At 44.8% G+C, this 23,591-nt stretch overlaps 1 protein-coding gene across 1 annotated transcript; it reads left to right on the top strand.

Annotated features, from left to right (window-relative positions):
* The first annotated feature begins 3,963 nt into the window (after nucleotides 1–3,963).
* Nucleotides 3,964–11,044, top strand: MAGEC1 (MAGE family member C1). Its single transcript, XM_030806525.1, has 6 exons — nucleotides 3,964–4,102; nucleotides 5,538–5,980; nucleotides 6,185–6,925; nucleotides 7,439–7,914; nucleotides 8,746–9,003; nucleotides 9,076–11,044. The coding sequence occupies exons 1-6, from the start codon at nucleotides 3,964–3,966 to the stop codon at nucleotides 11,042–11,044; spliced, it is 4,026 nt and encodes a 1,341-aa protein (XP_030662385.1).
* The last annotated feature ends 12,547 nt before the right edge of the window (nucleotides 11,045–23,591 follow it).

Raw genomic sequence — 23,591 nt, 5'->3', positions numbered from 1 at the left:
ATCATTAGCCCCTCTCTCTTCTGGATGGAAGAATTCCTCCCAATAACAGGAGGCAAAAGGATAGGTTCCCATTTTCTTTTCACCTTCCATAAGAAGTGCTACCTTCTTGGGACCTCAGAAGAACAACTCCACGAGGATAATTCCCAAGGACATAGGGGCCAGAGCTGCAATTTACCCACCAGCTACCTCCATGTCTGGGAGAAGAGCTTCCTTGTCTGTGGGTTTCCACCTTGAGTGCTGAGGTTTGATCCACCAATCCCGGCTATGAGCAGAGACCAACTGCCCCTGGGACACTGAGCCAGAGCTGAAGAAAGAAGTCAGTTCATGAATGGCTGAGTTGATCCTGGCCATAGTGGATGGACAGAACCCCAACCCTCAGTGAAATCTCTGGCAAAGCCACACATCAACCTCTTTTGGAATCTCAGGGCTCCTGAGTCCTTTTGAGGATCCTGTCAGGAGTAAGCGCAGCTGAAATTCCTTTCATGTGGATCTCCAATCCATATGGAGAGGGTGATAGGCCTCTACTCCAATCACATTTGGGCAACCTGGCGCTGACTCTAAGTCAATAAAGTGTTTGTGGACCTGGTCAGGTTTCTGTCATCAACACAACATCCCCTGTTCATGACTTTCTGGAATAGTATTGCTCGTGTTATATTTCTTGGATCCCCAGAGTTCCAGAGGTCAGCAGAAGGACTGGTCTAATAGGAAGGGAAATAAATCCATCATTGTCCCAGGTAGCCTTCCTCTAGCCATTGTTGAGTTCTAAGTCCTACTCTGAGAAAGAAAAAGGCTCATGAAAGTAGCAAGGCCTTCTATAGGCTGAGATAAGGGGGCAGAAAGTGCTGCCATTTCCTCCCTTCCGCTTTGATTCAATTATCTTGCTTCCTCCTGTTATTGACATGACCAACGTCCCCAGCCTCTTTCAGTCCTTTCACCTCTATCCTTACTGATGTTCTAATATGTTTTTACTGCTGACTCCCTAAAAATAATCTAAACAAAGGCTTATTTATTATTCTATATATGTCCGTGCATATTTGAATTTTTTTTTTTTGTAGTACAGTGTTTTTAAAGTAGGATTTGAATCTCCTAGTAAGAGTTTTGTGTATGGTGTGAAGAAGGGTTCCACTTAAATTAGGGTTTTCATATGCATACTCAGCTCTTCCACTGACATCTGTTTCAACAAGACTGTTCCATGCTCTGAAGCTGTGAATTTTTTTTTTTAATCAGTTAAGAACGCATTTGCACAGGTTTAGTTGCTTTTGTTTTTCAGGACTGTCCATTCAGTTTCATTGGTCTATCGACCAACCCCTGCACCCAAACCTCAAACTCTTCATTACATTAGCTTCTTTGTAATTCTTACTACTGGGTAGACTAATTACTCTTTTTCAAGACTATATTGACTATGCTTGACCATTTGCATGTCTTTATATTTAGGATCAGGTGACTCACACATGTCCAAAACCATTTGCTTCTTTTGATTTGGGATTACAATTAATCTATATTTTCCTTTTTTTTTTTGGAAGAACTAACATATTTAAAATATTGAATCTTCATGCCTATGAATTTTTTATTTTATATTTATGTGAGCCTTCATTAATATGTCTCAACAACATTTTAATATTTTAGTCTGTAAAGTTACTATTTTTGGTTAAGTATTTTTCTTAGATACTTGATATTTTAGTATGAGAGTTTAAAAATTATATATTCTTTACTTTTATTTTCCTATTCTTTCCCTGACAGAAAACAAAGTTGATATTCTATTGAATTCTTACGTTATACTAGAAAACTCATATACTAGTATATATTGAGTAAATTATCTTTAGTTCTTTTAGATTCTTTTCATGCTCAGTCGAATCACCCATTCATCACAAAAGTTTGGTTTCCAACTGGCCAATCCTCATTCCTTTCATTTATTCCTCTTTGCATTACAACATTTGCTACTACCTCTAGTATAAAGAGTAATAGAAATACTTGCAGCAGAAACTCTAGGTTAAGTCCCAAGTTCAAACTTCTAGTTTCAATAATTAAAATATTTAAAAGGCATATCTGCTATAGGTTTTGCATATATATTTTTTATCTAGTTTGGTAACATTTTTTCATATTTGATAAACTTTATTTTAGAATAATTTTGAATTTAAAAGAAAATTGTGACAATGTTTAAGAATATTCTTAGATGCCCCATACTCTATTCCTCCTGTTACTAACATCTTAAGTTGGTAAGGTTTCCTAAAACTAATGAACCAATATTGATATGCAAACATCCTTTGTTTATTAACAAACATACTTTATTCACATTTATTTCCTTGTCACGAAAATCTATTTTCTGTCCTAGGATACCTTGAGGATACTCCATTACATTTATTCATCATGTCTCTTTAAATGCCCTTTGGCTGTGCCAGTTCACTGAGACTTCTCTTGATTTTGAAAACATTGACAGTTTGGAGGTGTATGGTCAGGTATTTTGTAAAATAGCCTTTGATTGGGAATTAAGTGATTTTTTTTTTAATGACTTGATGTAGGTTATGTTTTCTCGGAAGATGAACAGAGAAGTGAAGTGCCATTCTTATCATATCATACCGATGGCACATAGTACCAACACAATTTGTCACTGATGATGTTACTTTGATCACCATGGTGACCTAGTGTTTGTCAGTTTTCTTCAGGGTAAAGTCACATTATTTTTTTCCCCTGTGTCGTACTGTCATCTTGGGAAGGATAGGAAGACCCAGGACTAGCCAGTAGTCAGATGAGGTCTCTGAGGGAAAACTGCAGAAACCTCCTGCCCACAAAGAAGAGGATCCACAGAAACCAGCTCCCTACCTGTTGTCATCCCTGGGAGGCCCAGGGGCATGTTGACCCACAGTGCTGTCCCCTGACATCTTAGGGTGTAGAAAGAGGAGAAGGCTGTGCTTATGTGAGTCTCACTTCAGATCAGGAGAGGGGAAGATCAGGAGGAGGGCCTTCTAGGCATCCCCCGGCTGATGCAGAGGACGGACTGGTGAGCTACCCCACCACCGACACAGGAGGATCCCCAAAAACCAGCCCGTTTTCACTCCTAGGAGGCCTTGGGCAGGGCCATTAGGGAGAGATGCTAGCGTGCTCCAGTCCCTCTTGGGGGGTTCATGGAAATGGGAATCTTGATCTGAAAAACAGTCCCTGGAGAGAAGAGGGAGGGAGTGGAGGCCATGTCAGGAATAATAGGTTGAGGACGACTGAGGGTCCTTCCCACGCCATTTCAGACGGAGGGCAGTGGAGCCCTACCTGGAGTCTGGGAGGCCATACCCCACTGTGAATGGATGTGATTCTACCTCTCTTGCACCTTGCAGGTCTCAAGGATGGGAGGGGCTTATTAGGAGGTGAAAGACTCAGATGCACAGAGGCAGGGAGCCCAGGCAATTTCAGGAGTCCAGGTGCAGCCTCTCAGGAAGGCAGGAAGGGAACACCCATGACTGGTAGTGCCGCCTGTCCTGTCCCTGTGCCTGCTGCCAGCTCTGGAGGAGCCCATCAGGGCCCCAGATTTACAACTTTCTGACTTCCATTTTGGGAATCAGCCAGAGGGGAGATTTTCTCTGAGGAGGGCAGCTTCAGTTAAACAGAGGGAGTAGCCCCAGGGCTGGCCACTCAACAAGAAGAGAACTCTGTCGAAGGACGGTGACCTCCGAACACAGGGAGGGGAGGCGCAGGCTGCACCCTGCCACTCCCTGCTGTCAGCCCGGGAAAAAGGTGGGGTGTGAGTGTCAAGGACTGGGGAGGTGGGAGGGAAGAGGTCAGCAGGGCTTAGGGAGTGAGCAGAAAGGTTTGGAGCACATCCTGGAGGTGGGAAGGAAGGGATGGAAACGAGGCTGACAAGTGGGGGGAGCTTCCTCCTCTGAGAGGAGGCCCCGCCCCACGCTATCCGGGCTATCAGCCCTGATCAACCCTGGCAGGGTTCCCGGATGTGCTTTCCCGGATGTGCTTTCCCGGATGTGCTTTCCCGGATGTGCTTTCCCGGATGTGCTTTCCCGGCGTCCATCTTGGGAGTCTGAAGGACCTGAGGCATTTTGTGATGAGGATCGTCTCAGGTCAGCCGAGGGAAGAGACTTAGACCTATCCGGTCTTCAAGGTGAGGGCCCCGAGGGAGAAGTGAGGGACCCCCCCCACACACCACAGAGAGAAGCAGCCCTGGCCTGCCCTATCCCTGCGGTGGCACTTGTAGGTCACGGAAACAAAGATGGTAGCCGAGGGCTGAGGGACGCGTCCTCACGGCAGAAGAAGGGAGGAGATGCCGGCCCTCTAGGGAATAAATAGGAAGGCACTGAGGAGGACCGGGGGAACCTCCACCTCAGAGGACAGATTCCCAGAGATTCCCACCCTGCTCCTCAAATCAGCCCCCATAGAGCTCCCCAGGCGGCTGAGGCTGAGCGGCCGCCCTCTCATTGCTGGGTGAGGGGTGTAGGGGAGGAGGAGGGGGAGGCCTTGTTCTGGGGGTCCCATGGCAAGTCAGCACAGGGAGCTGCCTCCAGTTGGCAGAGGGAAGATTCCCAGGCCCTGCTGGGAACCAGAGTGAGGACTGAGGGGTCACATGTGCGTCAGAACAGACGTGAGGCCACAGGGACTGCCCCCGTGGTAGAGTGCTGGGAGGTGGCTGCCACCTCACTACCTCCCACTGCTCTCAGGGATGTGGAGTTTGCCTGAGGTTTTGCCTCAGGCCAGCAGAGTGGTGGGGGCCTGGCCCTGTCTGAGAAAATGTGACAAAGTTAATTGAATTCTGAGGGGACCACGAACCTCAGAATTGTGGGACTCCGGGAGTCTGGCCAGCCCCAGCTGCCGTCTTAGCTGGAGGGGCTCCCTCCCTTCCTCTTGCAGGTGCTCCAGGAAGCAGGAGTTGAAGACCTGGGTGTGAGGGACACATACATCCTAAAAGTACCACAGCAGAGGAGGCCCAGGCAGTTCCAGGAGTCAAGGTGAGTGCATGGCCTGACTGCGTACCAAGGGCCCTACCCCCAGAAACAGGGCAGACCTGGCAGCACCCGGCCTGTAGCCACCCACTGTCATTCCTGGTGCCTCAGGCTCTGCCTGCCAGCTGTGCCCTGAGGTGCTTTCTCACGTCCTCCTACAGGTTCCCAGGAGACAAGCCCCCTAGGAAGACAGGCGACCTGTGAGGCCCTAGAGCACCACCTTAAGAGAAGAAGAGCTGTAAGCCGGCCTTTGTCAGAGCCATCATGGGTGAGTTTCTCAGCTGAGGCCACTGGCACTGTCCCTCTCTCCCTCAGTCCTGTGGGATCCCATCACACCCATTCGTGTTCACACGTTTACCTGCTGCTCATGAACAATATTCATCATGCCTCTCTTTCTAAACCTTCCATGCCCCAGCTTTGAGCAAGGCTTCCAGAAGGCAATTTTCATACTGGAGTTGGTAGATGCAGAGGATCCCCCAGATGAGGAAGAGGAGGAAGTTTCCTCCATTTTCTCTTCCTTTTTCCACTTTTTATTCCCCTCCTCCTCCTCCTGTTCTTCTTTCTCATCCTCATCCTCTTCTCTGATTCTGTGTTCTCCAGGGGACAAGGAGATGCCTGCTGCTGGGATGCCGAGTCTTCTGCAGAGTTCTGCTGAGAGTCCTCAGAGTCCTGAGGGGGAGGACTCCCAGTCTCCTCTCCAGAGTCCTCAGAGTTGTCCTGAGGGGGAGGACTCCCCGGATCCTCTCCAGAGACGACCTGAGGGGAAGGACTCCCAGTCTCCTCTCCAGATTCCTCAGAGTTCTCCTGAGGGCGACGACACCCAGTCTCCTCTCCAGAATCCTCAAAGTCCTCCTGAGGGGGAGGACTCCCTGTCTCCTCTAGAGATTTCTCAGAGCCCTCCTGAGGGTGAGGATGTCCAGTCTCCCCTCCAGAATCCTGCGAGCACCGCCTCCTCCTCCACTTTATTGAGTATTTTCCAGAGTTCCCCTGAGAGTACTCAAAGTCCTTTTGAGGGTTTTCCCCAGTCTCCTCTCCAGATTCCTGTAAGCACCTTCTTCTCCTCTACTTTATTGAGTACTTTCCAGAGTTCCCCTGACAGTACTCAAAGTACTTTTGAGGGTTTTCCCCAGTCTCCTCTCCAGATTCCTATGAGCCCCGCCTCCTCCTCCACTTTATTGAGTGTTTTCCAGAGTTCCCCTGAGAGAACTCAGAGTACTTTTGAGGGTTTTCCCCAGTCTCCCCTCCAGATTCCTGCGAGCACCGCCTCCTCCTCCACTTTACTGAGTGTTTTCCAGAGTTCCCCTGACAGTACTCAAAGTACTTTTGAGGGTTTTCCCCAATCTCCTCTCCAGATTCCTGTAAGCACCTTCTTCTCCTCCATTTTATTGACTATTTTCCAGAGTTCCCCTGACAGTACTCAAAGTACTTTTGAGGGTTTTCCCCAGTCTCCTCTCCAGATTCCTGTGAGCCCCTCCCCCTCCTCCACTTTATTGAGTATTTTCCAGAGTTCCCCTGAGAGAACTCAGAGTACCTTTGAGGGTTTTCCCCAGTCTCCTCTCCAGATTCCTGTGAGCCCCTCCTCCTCCTCCACTTTATTGAGTATTTTCCAGAGTTCCCCTGAGAGAACTCAGAGTACTTTTGAGGGTTTTCCCCAGTCTCCTCTCCAGATTCCTGTGAGCTCCTCCTCCTCCTCCACTTTATTGAGTATTTTCCAGAGTTCCCCTGAGAGAACTCAGAGTACTTTTGAGGGTTTTCCCCAGTCTCCTCTCCAGTTGCCTGTGAGCGCCGCCTCCTCCTCCACTTTACTGAGTATTTTCCAGAGTTCCCCTGAGAGTACTCAAAGTCCTTTTGAGGGTTTTCCCCAGTCTCCTCTCCAGATTCCTGTGAGCGCCTCCTTCTCTTTCACTTTATTGAGTATTTTCCAGAGTTCCCCTGAGACAACTCAGAGTACTTTTGAGGGTTTTCCCCAGTCTCCTCTCCAGATTCCTGTGAGCCCCTCCTCCTCCACTTTACTGAGTCTTTTCCAGAGTTCCCCTGAGAGAACTCAGAGTACTTTTGAGGGTTTTGCCCAGTCTCCTCTCCCGATGCCTGTGACCTCCTCCTTCTCCTCTACTTTTTTGAGTATTGTCCAGAGTTCTCCTGAGAGTACTCAAAGTACTTTTGAGGGTTTTCCCCAGTCTCCTCTCCAGATTCCTGTGAGCTCCTCTTCCTCCTCCACTTTATTGAGTCTTTTCCAGAGTTCCCCTGAGAGAACTCAGAGTACTTTTGAGGGTTTTCCCCAGTCTCCTCTCCAGATTCCTGTGAGCCCCTCCTCCTCCACTTTATTGAGTATTTTCCAGAGTTCCCCTGAGAGAACTCAGAGTACTTTTGAGGGTTTTCCCCAGTCTCCTCTCCAGATTCCTGTGAGCTCCTCTTCCTCCTCCACTTTATTGAGTCTTTTCCAGAGTTCTCCTGAGAGAACTCAGAGTACTTTTGAGGGTTTTGCCCAGTCTCCTCTCCAGATGCCTGTGACCTCCTTCTCCTCTACTTTTTTGAGTATTTTCCAGAGTTCTCCTGAGAGTACTCAGAGTACTTTTGAGGGTTTTCCCCAGTCTCCTCTCCAGATTCCTGTGAGCTCCTCCTCCTCCTCCACTTTATTGAGTATTTTCCAGAGTTCCCCTGAGAGAACTCAGAGTACTTTTGAGGGTTTTCCCCAGTCTCCTCTCCAGATTCCTGTGAGCTCCTCCTTCTCCTCCACTTTATTGAGTCTTTTCCAGAGTTCCCCTGAGAGTACTCAAAGTACTTTTGAGGGTTTTCCCCAGTCTCCTCTCCAGATTCCTCAGAGCCCTCCTGAGGGGGAGAACACCCATTCTCCACTCCAGATTGCTGAGAGTCTTCCTGAGTGGGAGGACTCCCTGTCTCCTCACTACTTTCCTCAGAGTCCTCCTGAGTGGGAGGACTCCTTGTCTCCTCACTACTTTCCTAAGAGTTCTCCTGAGTGGGAGGACTCCCTGTCTCACTACTTTCCTCAGAGTTCTCCTGAGTGGGAGGACTCCCTGTCTCCTCACTACTTTCCTCTGAGTCCTCCCCACGGGGAGGACTTCCTGTCTCCTCACTGCTTTCCTCAGAGTTCTCCTGATGGGGAGGACTCCATGTCTCCTCACTACTTTCCTCAGAGCCCTCCTCACGGGGAGGACTCGCTGTCTCACTGCTTTCATCAGAGTCCTCAGGGGGAGGACTCCATGTCTCCTCACTACTTTCCTCAGAGCCCTCCTGAGGGGGAGGACTCCCTGTCTCCTCACTACTTTCCTCAGAGTCCTCCTGAGTGGGAGGACTCCCTGTCTCCTCACTACTTTCCTCTGAGTCCTCCCCACGGGGAGGACTCCCTGTCTCCTCACTACTTTCCTCAGAGTTCTGATGGGGAGGACTCCATGTCTCCTCACTACTTTCCTCTGAGTCCTCCCCACGGGGAGGACTCCCTGTCTCCTCACTACTTTCCTCAGAGTTCTGATGGGGAGGACTCCATGTCTCCTCACTACTTTCCTCTGAGTCCTCCCCACGGGGAGGACTCCCTGTCTCCTCACTACTTTCCTCAGAGTTCTGATGGGGAGGACTCCATGTCTCCTCATTACTTTCCTCAGAGCCCTCCTCACGGGGAGGACTCCCTGTCTCACTGCTTTTATCAGAGTCCTCAGGGGGAGGACTCCCTGTCTCCTCACTACTTTCCTCAGAGTTCTCCTGAGGGGGAGGACTCCATGTCTCCTCACTACTTTCCTCAGAGTCCTCCCCACGGGGAGGACTCCCTATCTCCTCACTACTTTCCTCAGAGTTCCGATGGGGAGGACTCCATGTCTCCTCACTACTTTCCTCAGAGTCCTCAGGGGGAGGACTCCCTGTCTCCTCACTACTTTCCTCAGAGTTCTCCTGAGGGGGAGGACTCCATGTCTCCTCACTACTTTCCTCAGAGTCCTCCTCAGGGGGAGGACTCCCTGTCTCCTTACTACTTTCCTCAGAGCCCTCCCGATGGGGAGGACTCCCTGTCTCCTCACTACTTTCCTCAGAGTTCTCCTGAGTGGGAGGACTCCCTGTCTCCTCACTACTTTCCTCAGAGCCCTTCTGAATGGGAGGACTCCCTGTCTCCTCACTACTTTCCTCAGAGCCCTCCTGACGGGGAAGACTCCCTGTCTCCTCACTACTTTCCTCAGAGTCCTCCTCAGGGGGAGGACTCCATGTCTCCTCACTACTTTCCTCAGAGCCCTCCCGACGGGGAGGACTCCCTGTCTCCTCACTACTTTCCTCAGAGTCCTCTTGAGGGGGAGGACTCCATGTCTCCTCACTACTTTCCTCACAGTCCTCCTCAGGGTGAGGACTGCCTGTCTCCTCACTACTTTCCTCAGAGCCCTCCTGAGTGGGAGGACTCCCTGTCTCCTCACTACTTTCCTCAGAGTCCTCAGGGGGAGGTCTCCCTGTCTCCTCACTACTTTCCTCAGAATCCTCCTGAGGGGGAGGACTCCATGTCTCCTCTCCACTTTCCTCAGAGTCCTCAGGGTGAGGACTCCCTGTCTCCTCACTACTTTCCTCAGAGCCCTCCTGAGTGGGAGGACTCCCTGTCTCCTCACTACTTTCCTCAGCGTCCTCCTGAGAGGCCTGCCCAGTCTCCTCTCCATAGTCCTCAGAGCCCTCCTGAGGGGACGCACTCCCAGTCTCCTCTCCAGATTCATCCGTGTCCTCCTGACGGGGCAGATCCCCAGTCTCCTCTCCAGATTCCTCAGAATCCTCCTGAGTGGGAGGACTCCACGTCTCCTCTCCACTTTCCTCAGAGTCCTCCTCAGGGGGAGGACTTCCAGTCTTCTCTCCAGAGTCCTGTGAGTATCTGCTCCTCCTCCACTTCACTGAGTCTTCCCCAGAGTTTCCCTGAGAGTCCTCAGAGTTCTCCTGAGGGGCCTGCTCAGTCTCCTCTCCAGAGACCTGTCAGCTCCTTCTTCTCCTACACTTTAGCGAGTCTTCTCCAAAGTTCCCATGAGAGTCCTCAGAGTCCTCCTGAGGGGTCTGCCCAGTCTCCTCTCCAGAGTCCTGTGAGCTCCTTCCTCTCCTCCACTTCATCGAGTCTTTCCCAGAGTTCTCCTGTGAGCGCCTTCCCCTCCTCCACTTCATCGAGTCTTTCCCAGAGTTCTCCTGTGAGCTCCTTCCCCTCCTCCACTTCATCGAGTCTTTCCCAGAGTTCCCCTGAGAGTTCTCAGAGTTCTCTCCAGAGTCCTGTGAGCTCCTCCTCCTCCTCCTCCACTTCATTGAGCCCATTCAGTGAAGAGTCCAGCAGCCCAGTAGATGAAGATACAAGTACCTCAGACACTTTGCTAGAGAGTGATTCCTTGACAGACAGCGAGTCCTTGATAGAGGGCGAGCCCTTGTTCACTTATACACTGGATGAAAAGGTGGACGAGTTGGCACGGTTTCTTCTCCTCAAATATCAAGCGAAGCAGCCTATCACAAAGGCAGAGATGCTGACAAATGTCATCAGCAGGTACACGGGCTACTTTCCTGTGATCTTCAGGAAAGCCCGTGAGTTCATAGAGATTCTTTTTGGCATTTCCCTGAGAGAAGTGGACCCTGACGACTCCTATGTCTTTGTAAACACATTAGACCTCACCTCTGAGGGGAGTCGGAGTGATGAGCAGGGCATGCCCCACAACCGCCTCCTGATTCTTATTCTGAGTATCATCTTCATAAAGGGCACCTGTACCTCTGAGGAGGTCATCTGGGATGTGCTGAGTGGAATGGGGGTGCGTGCTGGGAGGGAGCACTTTGTCTTTGGGGAGCCCAGGGAGCTCCTCACTAAAGTTTGGGTGCAGGAAGATTACCTAGAGTACCGGGAGGTGCCCAACACTTCTCCTCCACGTCACGAATTCCTGTGGGGTCCAAGAGCTCATTCAGAAATCATTAAGAGGAAAGTAGTAGAGTTTTTGGCCATGCTAAACAGTATCGTCCCTATTACCTTTCCATCCTCATACAAGGATGCTTTGAAAGATGTGGAAGAGAGAGCCCAGGCCATAATTGACACCACAGATGATTCGACTGCCACAGAAAGTGCAAGCCCCAGTGTCGTGTCTCCCAGCTTCTCTTCTGAGTGAAGTCTAGGGCAGATTCTTCCCTCTGAGTTTGAAGAGGGCAGTCGAGTTTCTACGTGGTGGAGGGCCCGGTTGAGGCTGGAGAGAACACAGTGCTATTTGCATTTCTGTTCCATATGGGTAGTTAAGGGGTTCACCTGTTTTACTTTTGGGTATTTTTCAAATGCTTTTCCTATTAATAACAGGTTTAAATAGCTTCAGAATCCTGGTTTATGAACATTAGTTCCACATGTATTGCTGTCTATCTGGTTTAAGAGTAACAGTTTGATATTTTGTAAAAACAAAAACACACCCAAACACACCACATTGGGAAAACCTTCTGCCTCATTTTGTGATGTGTCACAGGTTAATGGTATTACTGTAGGAATTTTCTTGAAACTGTGAAGGAACTCTGCAGTTCAATAGTGGAACAAAGTAAAGGATTGTTAATATTTGCATTTCCTCAGGTCCTTTAGTCTGTTGTTCTTGAAAACTAAAGATACATACCTGGTTTGCTTGGCTAATGTAAGAAAGTAGCAGAAAGTAAATTGTAATAAATAAAAGTGTCAGTGACTCATTTATTTGATGAACATTATATCAGCATTTGCTCATAGAAATTACTGTTAGTATTAAAAGGAAGACTCATCCCTAACCCTAAGACGGTAGAGTGTAGGTCCAGAAGCCGTATCAGGAATGTGCTAAGATTTTCTCTACAATCTAAAGAATAAGTTTAAAAAGGAGTGGGGAGGTGAGACTCCAGATGGAGCCTTTGATTAAAAACGCCCTGAGCTAAGGCAGTTTTGGGCTTTGGGCAACTGCAGGTGCTTCTGTGGGAGCTGGTTGTTATGAAGCTGGGTGGTGGCAGGGCCCAGACTCAGAAGGTGAGAGAAAAGCCTGGAAAGGAAAACCACTTGAGCAGTTCCCTCTGGGTGGAGGATGAAGCGGAGAGAAGTCTCCACATGGGGAAGTAATGGAAGGTGTTCTGTGGCTTTGTAACTGGTGAGCTTCAACACAGTGCAAGGACTAGGTGATTGATACCCATCATCTGCAAGTTTTCCTGAGAAATGTGGTGATAATTCCTTGATGTGGTGCTCAGAAGCCTCTGGGCTGGCACTCATTTGCCAGGCCTGGGAGAGCCCAAGCCCATTCCATTGACAGGACTTTCAGTTGGGTTCTTTTGAATGTAATGTGCACAAGTCTAAGCAAGGTCTAGGTTTCTCATGGAGCTTAAATAAAACTAGTGGTTTGGATGGATGGTCAGTGGGGAAGGTGAAAAGGAGTTGGTCCTTAACTTAAAATCTACAATCTTTGAGTTGCATTCAGTTGTGGAAGCCTCTCCTTTCTTGAATGATACAATATATCCTTTTAGAAAGAAAATGTCCTGAGGTATATTTATGAAGCCAAACTTTTGGTTCAGTTCATATTCCTTGACATATTCAGCTGGATGTTCAATGAGACATTTTGGATAACGAAAACAAGAGCTGAATTTTTCTCAAAAGACAGTAGTAGACTTTGGGGTTATAATCATATTGATGACAACTGCCATTTATTAAAATTCCAAGGTATGCCAAGCTGTGTGCCAGGTGTTTTGCTCACCGTACATACATTCCAGCAATTCTACAGAACAGGGATTATCAAACCCATTTTACAGACGAAGAAGCTGAGGTTTATAGCTCATGACAAATTCCCCAAGATCACATGATGATCACATGATTCAAAAGTGACTGGGCTGGGACTTGAGTTGTGAATTCATCTAGACCCACACTGTCCCCACTCCTCTTAGCCTGAGCATAGCCTTCTTCCTGTTAAGTCACTTCTCTTCACACTTCCTAATGTCTTTCAGGTAACATAAAGAAGAAACCTGTGATAAAGTATTTAGATAGGCCTAGAGAAGAAAGGTGACAATGAGAATCAATAGCTTTCAGGGATCGTTTTGGGCTTTCTTTACCTAAATTCTTCCTGTTATGAGCCCTAGGTTTCTTGAGAGCTGACTCCGTCTGGGTGCCAGTACTTTTGTCCAGCCCCAGGGCTTTCCCACCTAACAGCACCCTCCATTTGATCCCCCCTGGGCACTCTCTTGTGCAACTCTGGAACCTGGCCTGCTGAGTAACTTCTCACTGTGGTCTCACACTCCGAAGCCTGTGCCCAGCCCTCAGTGCAAGAGCCCAGAGACATCCGCTCTTCCCCTGACATAGACCACTGTTTGTCCCTGGAGAAGTTCCCTAACTGATCCATCCCTCCCACTGGCTCCTCTGTGACAACGGCCCTCGATGTGAATATCCACTTTGGATAGTGACATTTCCCTACCTATGCTGGGCATCTTCAACACACTCTTAACATATTTCCAAATAGGCCACAGAGTAAAATCTGATTTGTCACATAACATATGGGGTTTAGGGATATAATCCTAAGGTCAGATATAGCCTATTTGAAATTTCCTAATATTTGATACTTGTAGTATGATTTTAATGAGATGCATTATTTGAAACAGGGCACTGAACACAAACAGAGATGAATAAGTTTGTGTAGATGATCAAATGCCAATCTTTCCTTCATAAACTTTGTAGGTGAGGAAAGGCTATAGACATTGCTTTCTAAATGATCTACAGGAAGGTGAATTCCTAAAAAAACAAAACGGTAACAAAATCTTGAAGACTGCCTAGGAGGTGACAAGGGTACTTTGGGGGACATGCCATCTCTGATGAGAAATAAACAATAATTAAACATCCTTCCACTGTCTCTTGACTGCGTCCCTGCCCCACAGGAAAATGGTGGCTTGCAGTGAGCCACAGGCACACGTATAGCTGTTCAGGAATGTTCTGTCATATTGAGGGTAGCAGAAGCTCACAGGGTAGGTTATTTTTCATACACCAAAAATATGAGAGAATTCTCAGCCTAAAGAAATTATATAGGTTATTAAAAGGACAGTGCCAAGTGATATTGACGGACTAAGGTTGACCCTGCCTGCGAAGACTTACAGAATTGTTTTAAAACTGGATGTAATCCTGAATTTGAAACCACCAGTCACCTCGTAGGGCAAGAAAAATTTGGAAGATTTCAAGGCTATGCGGACATTCCCAGAAACATTTCCAAGACATGAAGAGAATTACTGTCCTCAAGTATAATAGTTGCTTTTCATTGAGCACCGTAATAACATATGGGAGAGACTACAAGTGCCCATCTCCATCTTGTCTAGCTCGCCTTCCTGGCTGGTTCATTTATAGTTAGACAGAAGCCAGTGCATCATTCCCATGCTTTCGTTTCTGTTCAGCACTTAACATCTGTTGTGATGTGGAGGGGCAAGGTGAAAGCAGCTTGGATTCTTGGCTGAGGGGAAAGTGAGGGCCCGCTGTGGATTAGTTTATTATGCCATAACAGAATACCACAGACTGGGTGACTTAAACAATAGAATTGTATTTTCTCCCATTTCTGGAGGCTAAATATCTAAGATCAAGAGGTGGGCCAGTTTGATTTCTTCCGTGGCCTCCCCGGGCCTGGCTGATGACCACTTTCTCACTGAATTCTTACATGGATGTTCTTTGGTCTGTGTGTCTGTATCTTAATCTGCTCTTTTATGAGAACACCAGTCATATTGAATATGATCCTAATCATCAGACCTCATTTTACCTTAGCTGCCTCTTCAAAGGTTCTGTCTCCAAATACAGTGACATTCTGCAGTACTGGGGGTTGAGACTTGGATATATGAACTCGGCAAGAGGGGCGCAATTCAGCCCATAACACCCTGCCAACTTAAATCAGAATCTATGTGCACAAAAATAAACTCGTGTTAAGCCATTTAACTGTCAGGGAGTTTTTTCTCTTCCATCAGGTTACTGTTAATGTGACTACTGGAGTGCTCCTCTTCCTTTTCTTAGGGTCATTTCAATATTTGACTTAAAAGTAAATAGTGCATGTATTTTTGTTGCAAGAAATTCTAAAAATACATAGAAATTGCATTGCTTTCTTTACAAAGTTCCTCCAAAACTCAGCCTCCTACTCAGAAGTTTCCACAAGTAATAATGTGGCCATGTAAATTTTAAAATATGATTTTCGATTTCAGGCTTTCATAAAGATAGATGTGCTATTTTATATATACACATATATGTACATATACACACACATGTGTAATGATATAATGATATACATATAGACCTGCCACTTGCCTCTGCCACTATAATAGGTTCAATTGCCTCTTCCACAAACTTCTACACTGAAATAAAAATGTGGCATTGATTTTGAGATGGGATTATTTCAAAGGCAATCAAGTTAAAATGAGGTTATTAATGCTGGCCTTATTGGAAGTCAGTACAAAAAGGGGATATTTGGACACAGAGATGTGAGTAGAGAGATGACAATGTGAGTAGACATGGAGGGAAGACAGCTAGGTACAAGGCAATGAGAGAGGCCTGGAAAGCATCCCACAGTCACAGCCTCATAAGGAATCAATCTTGTGTACACCTTGCTCTTGGGCTACCAGATTCCAAAACTGTGAGACAATGAAATTCTGTTGTTTTGTCATCCAGGTTGTGGTACTTTGCTATTGCAACCCTAACATGCCATGATACTCACTTATTAAAATGTACCCAGTATCTTTCCGTGTCAGCACATAGAGATCTGCCTTACTTTGGGGACTTTTCCCGGAATGCCAGTTTATTTCTGTGCATTAACAAACTGAACCAACCTCCTCCTGATGAACACATATTTGCTTTTTCTTTGTGGCTAAAATTAGTATAAATATAATCAATATATTTGAGCATAAATTCTGGGACAAATGCATAAAATTCCTTATAAGGAATACATATCAATGTAGAAGTCGTGTAGAAGTGAACAGGATATGAATAATTTTATACTTTTTCAAATGTTGCTGACTTTTTCCACCAAAGGTCTCACCAATTAGTTTCCCTACACATTTGTTTATGTGGAAATGATTCATTTGTTGACAAACATTTTATCAGAATTTTAAACCTTATCGAAACTTATGGGTGAAAATCCTAGGGGAGTTTGGTTTTGGTAATGACATTTTCCGATGCATCACCAAAATTTTGGTCAAACTTATAAGTGCAAACCCTAGTTGACCCTAAGTTTGGTGGTGACTTTTTCAGATGCAACACCAAATGTGCCAACATCTAAGAAAAGAGATATAAATTGGACTTCATTAAAATTAACAACTTCTACTCTAAAAGACTGCTAAGAGAAAAGACAAGCCAGAGACTGGTTTAAATGTTTTGTGAAACACATATCTGATAAAAGATATATATTTAAATATGCACAAAACACTGAAACCCAATCATAAGAAAACAGAAATCCTAATTGAAAATGGCCAAAAATTCTAAACAGGTACCCCACCAAAGATATATATGAACAGAAAGTAATCGGATACAACTCTCCAGTTTCTGATATGGCTTGGCTCTGTGTCCCCACCGAAATCTGAACTCAAATTTTAATCCCCACATGGCGAGGGAGGGAGATGATTGGATCATGGGGGCAGTTTCACCCATGCTGTTCCCCTTGTAGTGAGTGAGTTCTCACGAGATCTGATTGTTTTGTATGTGTTTCGAAGTTCCTCCTTCATGCTTCTTCCTCCTGCCGCCTTGAGAAAAAGGTACCTGCTTCCCCTTCGCATTCCACCATGATCATAAGTTTCCTGAAGCCTCCCCCGGCCGTGTGGAACTGGGAGTCAACTAAACCTCTGTCTTTTATAAATTATTCAGTCTCAGGCATTTATTTATAGCCATGTGGAAACAGAATAATACAATGACATATATCATTAAAGAATCGCAAATTGAAACAACTAAGATATAACACTACAGACCCAGAAGAGTGGCTGAAACCCAAAATGCTGAACCAACAAATTTTCACACGCGTGTTGAGCAACAGGAACTTTCAATCATTGTTAGTGGGACAGACCTGAAGGAATCGTGAAAGCCTATTGCTAAGTGAAAGAAGAAAATATAAAAAGGCGACATAATATATGATTCCATTCATACGACATTCTGGAACAGGCAAGATAAATACACTAAAAATATTAGTGGTTTCCAAGGGCTGAGGGGTTGGAGTTGAGGAATGGAGGATTGATCAATAGGTGGAGTACACAGGAGATTTAGGTTGGTGAAACAATTCTGTATGATACTGTAATGATGAATACTTGCCATTGCACACTTAGCAAAAACCATAGCATCCACAATGTTGAATGAGTCCTGATGTAAACTGTGGAATTTACTTACTAAATAGGTATCAACACAGATCCATCAGTTGTAGCAAACATGCTATAATAATACAATTTGTAAATAATAGGAGACACTGTGTGTGTGTGTGTTCGTGTGTGTGTGTGTGGGTGTGTGTGTGCGTGAGGCAGAGCAGCGAGGGTGGTGTAGATCTGTGGGAACTGTAATTTTGATGAAGTTTTCTCTCTGTATTTTTGGATTAGCAATGCTCTAAAAATAAAGCCTATTTTTTTAAAAAAAACGTAAATAATTTGAACAAACACTTTATCAAAGAGGATATACATACTGGAAAGAGGCATGTAATGTCATTTGTCATTAGGGAGATGCAAACAAAAACCAAAGAAGTTTGCAATACACACTTATTACAATGGCTAAAATCCAACAGTCTAAAATATCAAATGTAAGAGAGGATATGGAACAACAGGAATTCTCATTCCTTGCTAGTTGTGATGAAAACTGATACAGCTGCACTTTTAAATCAGTATTTTATGCACCTCTTCCTATGACATGGTGAAAGCTAAAAGTATAGGAACTGAAAGAAGAACATAGTTGCCAGGGGCTTTGCAGAAGTGCGGTGACTGACCTCAAATGGGATGCACAGGAGAATTTTAGGTTGATCAAACTGGTCACTACGATACTCAGGTGGTACATATGGGACGCCATGCATTTGCCAAAATACGTATAACTTCACATAATAGTTACATTTGATGTGTGTTTTTGAAAAAAAAAATTTAACTTTTACTTTTAGAGATAGAAGTGCAGGTGTGTTACATAGGTAAATTGTGTCATGGGGGTTTCTTGTATAGATTATTTCACCACCCATCTGTTAAGCCCAGCACCCATTTGTTATTTTTCCTGATCCTCTCCCTCCTTCCACTCTCCACCCTCTGAAAGGCCCCAGTGTGTGTTGCTCCCCTCTACGTGTCCGTGTGTTCTCCTTTCTAGCTCCCACTTATAAGTGAGAACATGTAGTATCTGGTTTTCTGTTACTGTGTTAGTTCACTTAGAATAATGGCCTCTAGCTCCATCCATGCCATGGATCGGGATTTTTTATTTAAGTAGCAACAACAAAGAAGACTTTAACCTAGTCTAGGTGAGAGAGAATGTTAACATCATGCACAGCAGTAGTAACGGAGATTGAAAAAGTGGAAGGATTTGGAATGGATTTTAGAGGTGGAAGGAACAAAAGTTGCTGTTGGATTGGATTTGGGATGAGACAAAGGGAGAAATCAAGCACAAAAATAAAAATTGTGCCACCTTTGATGTGAACAAATATCAAATGAAGACATACTTTGGTTTTTCAAGTTTTTGACAGCCTTCATGTGTATTTTGTAATCACTCGGACACATGCACAAACGTTTCTTATTCCTTGAAATCTGGGAATGCCGTCCCCTCCTTCAACCTGGTGCCCAACAATTCTACATTCATGGCACCTATGGTAAACCTCCACTGGCAGTGGCAGCATGTTCAGTGAAGGCTGAATCTAAGTGAGAAATAGGAACTGAAGGTGAGTCATTTGGGGCATGTTTGGAGAAGGGTTGTGTTCACTCCTTTAAAAGGCCCCTGACACTCCCCACTGATTCAATCCCAAGAACATTAGTCCCTCTCTCTTCTGGAAGGGACACTTATTTCCAATACCAGGAGGTAAAAGGATAGGCTGCCATTTTCTTTTTACCATCCATAAGAAATGCTCCCTTCTTAGGACCTCAGAAGAAAAGCTCCATGAGGATAATTCCCAAGGACATGTGGGCCAGAGCTGGAATTTACCCACCAGCTGCCTCCCAGTCTGGGAGAAGAGCTTCCTTGTCTGTGGGTTTCCACCTTGAGCGCTGAGGTTTGATCCACCAATCCTGGCTATGAGCAGAGGCCCATTGCCCCTGGGACACGGAGACAAAGCTAAGGAAGGAAGTCATCTCATGAACAGCTGAGTTGATCCTGACCATAGTGGGTGCAGAGAACCCCAATCCTCAGGGTAATCTCAGGCAAAGCCACAAATCAACCTTTTTTGAAATCTCAGGGCTCATGAATCCTTCTGAGGGTCCTGCCAGGAGTAAGAGCAGCTGAAAAGAAGTATGTGGATCTCTTATCCATGTGGAGAGGGAGATGGGCCTCTACTCCTATCATGTGAGCAACCTGGCACTGCCACTAAGTTAGTAAAGTGTTTGTGGATCTGGTCAGGGTGTCTGTCATCAACACAACAGCCCTCCGTCAGGACTTTCTGGAATAGAACTGTTCTGGTTATATTTCTTGAATTACCAGAGTTCCAGAGGTCAGCAGGAGGATGGTTCAAGTAAGAGGGGGATAAATCCATCATTGTCCCAGGTAGCCTCCCCCCAGCTACTATTGAGATCTCAGTTCTACTCTCAAAAAGCAAAGGCTTATGAAAGCAGCTAGGCCTTCTATGGGTGAGACAAGAGGGAGAGAGGAGGTGCCATTTCCTCTGTTCCTCTTTGACTCATATCATCTCGCTCCTCTTGTTACTGAAGTGACCATTGACCTCAGAATCTTTCAGTTCTTTCAACTCCAGCCTTACATAATCTATACAAAGACTTATTTATTATTCTGCGCATTTCTGTGTTTTTGAAGTTTTTATAATGAACATTTTAAAAGTAGGTTTTGAATTTCCCTGTAATTGCATTTTTTTGTAATATGAAAAGGTGTTCCACTTACATTAACGTTTTTTATATGGATATTTAGTTGTTCCACTGATACGTATTTCAACAAGACAGTCTCCAATTCTAAAGCTGAAACACATTTTAATCAATTAAGCTTGCTTTTATACATGTTTTGTTGGTTTTGTTTTTCAGGACTTTCCATTCAGTTCCATTGGTCTATCCGTTAATCCGTGCACCCAGACCTCCAATGCTTCATACGATAGCTCCTTTGTAATTCTTACTATCTGTTGGATGAATTGCACTTTCTCAAGAGTGTATTGACTATGCTTTGCTGTTTGCATGTCTTTACATTTTAGAATCAGCTGATTCATAGATGCCTTCATGTGCAAAGGCATTCGGTTGTTTTGATTTGGGATTACTATTATTCTATCGATTCCGTTTTAAGGAAAACTATTGAAACTTCATTCTCATGAATTTATTTTCTGTTTCTGTGGGTCTTCATTAATGTTTTTAAATAACATCTTAATGTTTTTTCTGTAATGTTTTAATTTTGTTGGTTAGTTTTTTTTAAGGTACTTAATGTTTGGAATGATAGGTTAGAGGTTATATTTTCTTTATTTTCATATTCATTGTTGCTGCAAGAAAACAAAGTTTATTTTTCCTACATTGATTTTATACCTAGGAAACATATATTTTCATCTATTGATAAGCTGGGCCATTCTGCTCTTGCTGGTGGTATGCCCATTTGAGCATAGACTCTGCTGCTTCTGCCCCAGTGAAGCACTTCAGACAGCAACTCCCATCAGAGTGTTGTTGTCAGTGGACAAGGAGCACCTCGGTGTCTCTAGCAGAGCAGTTGCTTTACATCACAGCGACAGAGAACAATGATGTGGGCCTCGTACCAGTCCCCAAAGGTTGAGCATACAGCCCAAGAGTACTGACCTGAGCTTTTGCCCCTAACATCTTCTAGAAATGAAGCCTCTTGACAGAACCCACCACCGTCAAACACTCAAGGGCATCAACGAGTATTAAAGAATAAAAAACCCATTCAAGGTCTAGTAACTTCAAATAGCAAAGGAACATCAGCCCACACAGATAAGAAAGAACCAGCACAAGAACTCTAGCAACTCCAAAAACCAGAGCATCTTCTCCCCTCCTCACTACCACACTAGTTCTCCAGCAATGGTTCTAAAGCAGGGTGAAATGGCTACAATGAGAGACAGAGAGTTTAGAATCTGGATAGGGACACAGATCATTGAGATTCAGGAGAAAGTAAAAACCAAATCCAAGGAATCTAAGGAATCCAATAAAATGACAGAAAAGCTGAAAGATGAAATCGCCATTTTAAGAAGGAACCAAGCAGAACAGATAAGGCTGAAAAACTTACTGAAGGAATCTCATAATACAAGTAAAAGTAGGAACAACAGAATTAACCCAGCAGAGGAAAAATCTCTGAGCCTGAAAACTAGTTCTCTGAATCAACTCAGTCAGAAAAAAATTATATAGAAAAAAGAATATAAAAGAATGCCTCGAACCTCCAAAAAATTTGAGATCGTGTAGTGAGACCAATCCTGCAACCTATTGGCATCGCTAAAAGACAGGGAGAAAGAACAAGCAACTTGGAAAACAAATTTGAGGGTATCATTCACAAAAATTACTCCACCCTTGTTGGATGGCCAACATTCAAATTCAGGAAATCCAGAGAATCCCCGTGAGATACTATACAAGACAACCATCCCCAAGTCACATAGTCATCATATTCTCCAATGTCAAGATGAAAGAAAAAGTATTAAAGACAGCTAGAGAGAAAGAACAGGTCACCAACAAAAGGAACGTCATCAGAGTGGTCATCAGGGTGGATAAATGTCAGGTGATATTTATCCTGGTAAACAGCAACACTACTCTCTGAGTAAATAATCCTTTACATAGTACTTCCATATGTTTATGGGTTACACGAGGTATTTTGATATAGGATTGCTATGTGTAATAATCACATCAGGGTAAATGGGTGATCCATCAGCATAGACATTTATTCTTTGTGTTTCAAATAATCCAATTACACTCTTTCAGTTATTTCAAAAAGTACAATTAAATCATTTTGACTATGGTCACCCTGTTGTGATCTCAAATACTAGGTCTTATTGATTCTCTCTAACAGTTTTTTGTAAACATTAGCCATCCTCACTTCTCCCCCACCCCCTGTACATTTCTCAGCCTCAGGTAACCATCCTTCTACACTCTATGTCCACGAATTCCATTGTTGTGATTTTTAGCTTCCACATATAAGCGAGAACATGTGAAGTTTGTCTTTCTGTGCCTGGCTTATTTCACTTATCATAATGACCTCCAATGTCATCCATGTTGATGCAAATGACAGGGTCTCATTGCTTTTATGGCTGAATAGTACTCCAATGTGTGTATGTAAATACAATTTCTTTATCCAGTCATCTGCTGATGGACACTTTGGCTGCTTCCTAATCTTGGCTATTGTTAATGGTGCTGCAGTGAACATGATTGTGCAGGTATCACTTCAGTGTACTGATTTCCTTCATTTTGCGTAAATACCAAGGAGTGGAATTACTGGATAGTATGGTAGTTTTGTTTTCATTTTTGGAAGAGTCTCCAAGCTGTTCTCCATAGTGGTTTTAGCAATGTGCATTCCCACCAGCAGTATAAACGAACTGTGATACACCTATACAATGGATTACTATGCAGCCATAAGAAGAAAAGGCCTATCGGCCATGGAAAGACAGGGATGAACATAAAAAGCATGTTGCTAAGGGAAAGAAGTTATTCTGACACCATGGTTATAAATTACTCCTATTTCAGTTATCCAAGCTATGGTGTCCTTTTTATGTTAAGATTCCTGGCCAGGCACTCATGCCTGTAATCCCAGCACTTTGGGAGGCTGAGGCAGGTGGATCATCAGAGGTCAGGAGTTCAAGACCAGCCTGTTCAATATGGTGAAACCCCGCCTCTACTAAAAATACAAAAAAAAAAAAAAAAATTAGCCAGCTGTGGTGGCACGCGCCTGTAATCGCAGCTGCTCCCGCAGCTGAGGCACAAGAATCGCTTGAACCCAGGAGGCAGAGGTTGTAGTGAGCCAAGAGCACACCATTACACTCCAGCCTGGGCGACAGAGCGAGACTCCATCTCAAAAAAATAAACAAATAAAAAAAAAATAAATAAAAAGTAAAAAGATTCCTGCATGACAAGTTTGGATTGATCCAATAACGTCAATTATATTTGATACAATCTCATTCTTACATTGACTTTTTTGTTTGTGCACGTCCCCGATCAAAACACATAGGTTGTAACCTAATCCCCAATATTTGGCATTTTCATTATGGCAACCCAAACTGACTACCACATGCCTCTACATTCTCTGACTCTCTTTCCAGTACTCTCACTAGAAATTGGGCTTCTAGTACAGTCCACTATGCCATCCACCTACTTTGTATGGGTCTGCCTCCCTGGCTAAATAGTGAGAGCATATAAAAATAACAGAAAAGTTTTCTCCCGTACTTTTTCGAACAAAGGTCTTCTTGACAGAGGGAAGGATGTTCCTCACTCAGAGTTTTAGATGCCTGAGCAGCTGCTGCTGGTGCTCTCATTGGACGATTACACCTTCAGGAATGGGGTTGGCTTGCCTGGAGGCCAACCTTGAAGAAGAAAGGAATTTCTCATGTTCTCTTTGTCTTTTAGGAATCTCCTATCCTATTTCTTCAAACA

This window comes from Nomascus leucogenys, chromosome X, assembly GCF_006542625.1.
Source record: "Nomascus leucogenys isolate Asia chromosome X, Asia_NLE_v1, whole genome shotgun sequence".
In the NCBI taxonomy this organism is placed as follows: domain Eukaryota; kingdom Metazoa; phylum Chordata; class Mammalia; order Primates; family Hylobatidae; genus Nomascus; species Nomascus leucogenys.
This window is presented reverse-complemented; position numbering and strand designations above follow the sequence as displayed.

Excerpts from the sequence above, each read along its gene's own strand:
- MAGEC1 (XM_030806525.1), top strand. The coding sequence starts at position 3,964 with ATGTGCTTTCCCGGATGTGCTTTCCCGGATGTGCTTTCCCGGCGTCCA. Across the intron at positions 5,981-6,184 it reads AGTCTCCTCTCCAGATTCCT|ATTCCTGCGAGCACCGCCTC; the intron begins GTAAGCACCTTC and ends TCTCCCCTCCAG. Across the intron at positions 6,926-7,438 it reads AGTCTCCTCTCCAGATTCCT|ATGCCTGTGACCTCCTTCTC; the intron begins GTGAGCCCCTCC and ends TCTCCTCTCCAG.